The sequence below is a fragment of the Punica granatum genome, chromosome 2, assembly GCF_007655135.1.
Source record: "Punica granatum isolate Tunisia-2019 chromosome 2, ASM765513v2, whole genome shotgun sequence".
NCBI classification, from domain to species: domain Eukaryota; kingdom Viridiplantae; phylum Streptophyta; class Magnoliopsida; order Myrtales; family Lythraceae; genus Punica; species Punica granatum.
This window is the reverse complement of record NC_045128.1, coordinates 41,881,818-41,888,667: the sequence shown is the minus strand read 5'-3', so window position 1 is coordinate 41,888,667 and position 6,850 is coordinate 41,881,818. Positions and strand designations below refer to the sequence as shown.

The following is a 6,850-nucleotide window of genomic DNA, read 5'->3' as shown; positions in this document are numbered from 1 at the left end:
CATTGATCATTTGAAAGCTCGTCTAATTTCCAAGGGCTATACACAGATTCTTGGACTAGATTATGGGGACGCCTTCTCTCCTATAGCCAAGGTGGCTTCTGTGCGTCTATTATTGTCATTGGCTGCTATTAACCATTGGTTGCTCTTTCAGTTGGACATCAAGAATGCTTTTTTACATGGAGACTTAGAATATGATGTTTATATGGAGCAACCACTTGGGTTTGTTGCTCAAGGGGAGTACTTTGGTAAAGTATGTACTTCGCAAATCTTTTTATGGGCTAAAGCAATCTCCTTGGGCATGGTTCAGTTGCTTCAGTTCGGCTGTTCTTAAGTTTGGTCTAGTGATAAGTCAATTTGATCATTCGGTGTTCTACATACATTATGAAGGGAGATACATTCTCCTAGTTGTATATGTTGATAATATTGTAACTACAAGGGATGATATAATAGGCATATTTCAACTGAAGTCTTATTTGCACTCACAATTTTAAACTAAAGTCATGGGAGCCTTGAAGTACTTCCTTAGAATTGAAGTTGCTCAGTAAGGGCATGGTATTTACATATCACAAAGGAAGTATGTATTAGACATCTTAGTAGAAATGGAATTGCTAGTGTAAGTCAGTTGCTACATTAATAGATCCTAATGTTAGGTTGGCACTAGGAGAAGGGGACCCCTTTTCAGATATTGGGCGATATCACAAATTGGTGAGTAAGCCGAACTATCTCACACTTACTAGACTAGACATCTTTCGCGGTGAGTGTTGTCAATCAATTTCTAGATTCACCAATTGAAATTCAATGGAATGTTGTAATTTGGATTATGAAGTATCTTAAGGGTGCTCATGGTAGAGGATTGCTATATCAAGATCGAGATCATAATGAAATAGTTGGATATACTGATTCAGATTGGGCCGGTTCAACATCAGATAAAAGATTCACAACATATGTATGTTATTCGGAGGAAATGTAACATCCTAGAAGAGTAAGAAGTAAAATGTGATTGCTCGATTGAGTGCCGAAGCTAAATATAGGTCGATGGCCCTAACCACTTAGGAAATGTTATGGATGAAGCAAGTGCTTGGAGAGATCGGAGTAGAATGACCTTGTCCTTTGAAGTTAGTTTGTGATAATCAAACCGCACTACACATTACGTCGAACCCGATTTTTCATGAGAGGACAAAATATATCGAGGTCAACTGTCATTTATTAGAGAGAAGGATACTATGACAGCCTTTGTTAGTTCAAATGATCAATTTTCAAATATTTTTACTAAAGTTCTTAGGGTCCTCTAGATTATATTTGAAACAAGCTAGGCATACACAATATATATGCTCCAGCTTCAGCAGGTGTTAAATATATAGAAGTGAATAGATTAGGGACTTAAATGTAAATAGTCTTTACTTTCTATTCTTTGTGTAATTAAATTCAGTAAAGTATATAAATAGAGGTGTGTGGCTGACCCGACACACGATTCTCTCTCCCGATCTCTATGTTCTCAGCATTAAAGGAACTCGACGGTTAAGTTTCTTCTTCTTGGCACTTTGAACATCTGCAGATGAAGCCATAATCTGCAAGTGCTGCTTGCCTCTCTTCGAAAGTAAGGTCCTCATCGATGTATGAAATGGTGACCTATAATAAATATCTCGTAACGTCAATTTTCCTCCAAAATAAATATCGGCAGCTGTGTAATACATTATCATATCGTATATGATGATCATGCATCCCACTCAGTAGCATCACCAACAAGACCATATAACTTACCTCGTCGCCACATCGAATGGGTATTTGGGCAATTATAGTTGCTCGGCCATCTCTATCCTGATAAGAACACAAGGCAAAAGGCAAAGGAAACGGAATCAAATACAAACCCATGCAGACTACCAAATCGAATCAGTTGTTATGACATGATATCACGATTCTTTCAAGCTACATGCGAAACAGAGTAAAAACCCAGTGCATGAAAATATGAACAAAAAAGTAAGTCATAGTCATTGAGATGCAAAATTGAGGAGGGACCTATCATAGCTCGCAGAAATAACATGATTCCTCATACCTCGTCTCTTTTGAAAGCTTTTGCATTGGGACGGCAAGAATGGTTCATACAACTTTGCAAGGGGAAGAATGCAGAACCTATAACATAACATAGAAAGAGATATTAAGAATGAAGTATTTTAACATGGAAACAGTCGCCCCAGAGGTTTCTTTCTCTTATGTGCAATAGCTTTGACATATAGATGATGTCCCTACTCAAATACCCAAATCAAATATGTCTAGGCGACTGGGTCTTGTTTGAGATTAAGATTTAAGATGGCTAAGCCTCGCATCGTAATCCACAGACTAACAATGCAAATTAGTCAACTCATAGGATACGGTAGTACATACCTTCACAAATAACCGCATACTCATCTCTAAGAGCATCCAGAATTGGCCGAGTAACTTTCTCAGCTTCTTCCTGCCGATAGAGAAGCAAAACTAAGGCACCAATGCTTCCAATCATGTATTATCTATGTTTTGACTTTTGAGCCTTGACACTATCACGCTACCTTTTCAGAAGACGGTCGATCGTCTATATACAAAAAGTAATCTTCCACCGGAGATGCTACAACGAGATCACTGTCAATGTATCAGCAAAATTTATGAATGTATATTTCGATACAATTAAATATTTGGACTATTTCTTTTAGCATAAAAACCAAGCAATTGTGGTTCCATTGATGGTTGGCTCATTATACAAAGCAGCAGCATAATTGATGGTTGGCTCATTGTACAAAGCAGCAGCATAATTGATTCAAACCTCCCCCCCAAAAAAAAGCAAACCAAATTGAAAGTGGATGAAGCATTAAATTAGATCAATTGGACAGGAGTAAACGAACCAATTGGGTCTATGTTTTTCTGCTTAATAGCTCAATGTAATCGAAGGTTATAACACTAGCAGCCATTAACAAAAAAATTAGAACTGAAAATCGATCTTTATATGCTTATAACTACACTAGAGGGGGGAAAAAATCAGTAAGCAGCATATCTGAGATAATTCACTTTGTACTGGCGCCAGACTAATAGGTACTATAAATTACAATTAGGATCAAAACTAGAGTTATTCAATTATCAAAATTCAATTCGACAACTTCACTAACCTTTCTGCTTTGTACTCTAAAAATTTAGAAAGAGAGAAGTTTCATAGATTAGAGAACTCACAGATTATTCAGCTCAAACATGCCAATGATATGCCCATATATTTCAAGTGAAAATACTTTTAGGAGTCAAGGAACTGGATACTTAATTGTCAATGCACTAAAGTAATACGAAAAAAAGAGACACAGACATTATTGCATAAAGAGGTGAAGGATACGGAGGGCACATTCTCTGTCAAAGATAGCTGCCCTCAGGAGTTGTAGAGACTGAAAATATTCAAAGTGGATAATCAGGGGGATGAAATGTGTGAAATTAACTACAATTGAGTCATCTCTTGCAGTGTAATATATATTCTTAGCAAACACTCCCTGAATGATAATGTACTTTACCGTAAATGCTAGATCTTTTATTTGCATCCTGAATGCTGCTTCATCGGAAGAAGCTACATCCTCTGGCAGCGCAACGCATTCCCACCACCTAGAACCATTTAACATTAGCATCTTACATATTTCAAAATTCACAGCAGACTTGTAACACAAAAATCCCATATAAGTGGCAAGTTGCAAAAAAAAGGTTCACCTTTTCTTGTGTCCTACAGATATTGGTCTCCATGCCTCCATAAGTAACGACAGATCACAGCTGTTTGAGATGTTCAGTGATGCTCGTTGACTGAGACGAGCTGCTTTCAACTTCCTATATCTTAAAATGGTGAAAGAGATGGCCTGAAAATGAAACATCAAATGATCACGTTACTCTGTCAGTTGTTTGCCACATCTGCATTCTGCAAAGTAGGGGGCTTCATCTATCAGAATTAAAGCAAATCACCATAAACAGTTTTGAATCCTACTGCAAACAAGTTGGTAGAGCTCAAATACAAAGAGCAACACAGTAAATACATGCAATAAAAATACCTTGGCAGCAAGAAGAAAGATATCATTTGTTTCTGCAAGGAAAGGATAAAATGCAATATAATGAATTAGAAGGGCCCAGGGGGACAGACCACAAGAGAGAACTAACATGGATTTTTGAATTTTAGAGCTCCTAAATAAATGCCAAAAATGTTTTACCATTGGCATGTTTTATGAATTGTACAAGGACCTCTCTAGATGATGCTTCTGACCTCTCGCCAGTGCAAAGTAATGAATGAAATGAACTCCAGTCAGCCTCTGCACATTGTTTGCTACAAAAATACTGTTCAATCACTACATCAAATTAAACGACAGGGAAAAGTCAAAATGCTGGAGAGGGAGCAAAACAATAATCCATGGACAATGTGAGAACCTTCATGATGAAGAAAAGCACAACAATCCCTTAACTAATCTTCCATAATCGAGTCTTTCATGCTACAAATGAACATCAGCCTTTTAATTCCTCCAGCAGATGCTAATATGGCATCAGTGCAACTTGAGAATATCATCACATATCTCGTGTTCTGATGATGGTCTAGTGGTTCACCATCTTTATTCTCTAAGTCAGCACACTAATGAGCAGAAAATCTGATTAAATCAAAGTTCAAAAAAATGCTATCAAGTTGCTGAATGAGGAGAAGAAAATTATTATTAAGTAGCTGTACCTGCAGTAGTAAGCTTCTTTGCATCCCCCCGAACATGGAACAACTGAAGGCAAATAAAACTTCTCTGAGCAGGGTAGCTTCAATTCACCATTCATTAGTGATTGAACAATTTCCTTTGGGAGAGGGATTATTTCTGCCTTGCTACTGGGCCCACATGTTTCCATATTATCATAACTCTCACCGTAAGGGATGTCTTCTCCGTTGGATGAATCGGATCCCTGGTGATTGTTGGAGATACCCGAGAAGGTTTCCGCTCCACATCCATGATGCGGATGAACTCCTACATCTTGGAAGTACAATCTTCTTCCAATTTGAAGTTCTATCGATCCAATAAAGCAGAAACAGAAGCTACATACTAGACAGTCAATCTGCAAATTCAAGAAGAGAGGACCATCAAATCTATGGAAATCAGCAATATCAAAACGACGATCTACTTCTGTATCTGTTATTCCATAATAACAGAACCTTATTTGAGGAATGTTGGCACCCAAAAAGCATTTCATCTCTTAGAAGAAGCTCTCCTTCCTTAAAATCAGCATTTGCATATACACCTGCATATGACCAGAATGGACGGCTGAATATCCATAGAAAAATTTTCTAAGTTACTTGTCGGTCAAAATGTTAACTCAAACATTTGCCATCAAGAAATTCGGTCCTACCAGCACAATTTGCAATCAAATTAATGTAAGGCACCAGGCACGTTTACGCAGGATACAGAATAAAACGTAAACCAACACACAAATACCAACAGAGAGAATGATAGTCCACTCGTGAAACCGTATTCCCACTGAAATTTCTCTAAAATCTTCTGACCAAATCTACACAGGACACAGTACATATATAATCTACACAGGACACAGTACATATATATATATATATATATATATATATATATTCTCTTAGTTACATCTTCCAGACTAAAACAGCAGCCACGACTTAGAATAGCTTTCCTGAATAAAAGTGGGGAACAATATACCTTTCCCGAATTCACCTTCCTGCTTGACTCTAATACTGTGGCATTGCCTCGACTCCAGAAGCTGATCATAGTACTCCTGCGAGAGACATTTGGTTCAAGCAGAGCAGACGCCATTACACGATGCCGCGCGAAGTGAAGGAGATATAGAGTAGGAGCATCAGTCTTATACTGAACCTCCAATGAACTCCTAAACAGTACGTAGAAGCACACAACACAACTAGCTCAGAGAGAGAAAGAGAGAGAGGATTTGCCTGAACTAGGTGAGGAGGAGGAGGAGGCTTGAGGAGAGCGGATATCTCGGAGGCGTACTGCTCATCGATCGGGCAGCTGATTTCCATTTTCCGGTTCCGAAAATCCGCCGTGAGAGAGAGAGAGAACGTTTCAGCTGAAGAGAATGGAAGTCTGAGACCACCACTGGACTGGCCTGGCTGGTTGTGGTTCAGCTCAGCTCCGCGGGGGAGGGGAGGGGATATCTCAGCTTCAAGCAGAGTGTGAAATGAAGGGGAATAGCTTAAAGCTGGGAAGGGTTTCTTCAATTCACTTGAAAATCCATTTATTGCATGCACCCAGGCGCATTGCACCTCCACGTAGGTCCATGACACTTTCGATTTATTTATTTATTTATATCTGTGAAGCAATATGGGAAATTTTAGGGTGCAAATCATCAAAAACTTGAGTAATGATTAATTATTTTACTAAAAAGATATAAGTAAACTTCCTTGATATCTGTGTAAGCTATTTAAAAATTTGTGTAATTTACTTTTATTCGTACGGTGCGATCAATAGCAAGATGTGCTTTCTCAAGTGATATTGACAAGTGATTACCACTCGATAAATAATAGGGAATCATATAATGCAATCAGTAAAAGTGGTTATACGTACGATAACAATAAAAATTTTAATAGAAAAATCTCAAATTCATGTAATTTACTAATAATTTACGTAAATTTTTTCAAATTATGGATAATTATTTCAATTGCAAGTAATCAATTAGAAAAGTAATTTACTCCAACTAATTTTAACGTACAATTTACTAATATATTTGTAACTTAATTTATCTACTTTACTACAATTGTAAGTAATTAATTTTGGATGCACGGTGGTGCAACTATCTTAGATTGATTGCACAATAGAGCTTCCCACAACATGTCATATGTTTACAACTTGCA

At 37.6% G+C, this 6,850-nt stretch overlaps 1 protein-coding gene across 1 annotated transcript; it reads right to left on the bottom strand.

The window, feature by feature from the left end:
* Positions 1-1,296: 1,296 nt before the first annotated feature.
* LOC116197737 (histone-lysine N-methyltransferase ATXR2) lies at positions 1,297-6,191 on the bottom strand. Its single transcript, XM_031527966.1, has 15 exons — positions 5,933-6,191; positions 5,682-5,757; positions 5,171-5,256; positions 4,706-5,073; positions 4,200-4,312; positions 4,044-4,075; positions 3,712-3,854; positions 3,522-3,609; positions 3,350-3,398; positions 3,196-3,250; positions 2,544-2,613; positions 2,383-2,452; positions 2,054-2,130; positions 1,762-1,818; positions 1,297-1,629 (listed from the first exon to the last, which is right to left on the bottom strand). Exons 1-15 carry the CDS (start codon positions 6,017-6,019, stop codon positions 1,519-1,521), a joined length of 1,482 nt encoding a protein of 493 aa, XP_031383826.1. The 5' UTR covers positions 6,020-6,191; the 3' UTR covers positions 1,297-1,518.
* Positions 6,192-6,850: the final 659 nt, after the last annotated feature.

Bases quoted from the DNA above. Each gene is read 5' to 3' on its own strand.
- LOC116197737 (XM_031527966.1), bottom strand. From the start codon at position 6,019: ATGGAAATCAGCTGCCCGATCGATGAGCAGTACGCCTCCGAGATATCC. The intron at 5,257-5,681 runs GTATATTGTTCC...GGTCATATGCAG, and splicing joins GGAAGGTGAATTCGGGAAAG to GTGTATATGCAAATGCTGAT. The intron at 4,313-4,705 runs GTACAGCTACTT...GTATTTTTGTAG, and splicing joins AAAGAAGCTTACTACTGCAG to CAAACAATGTGCAGAGGCTG.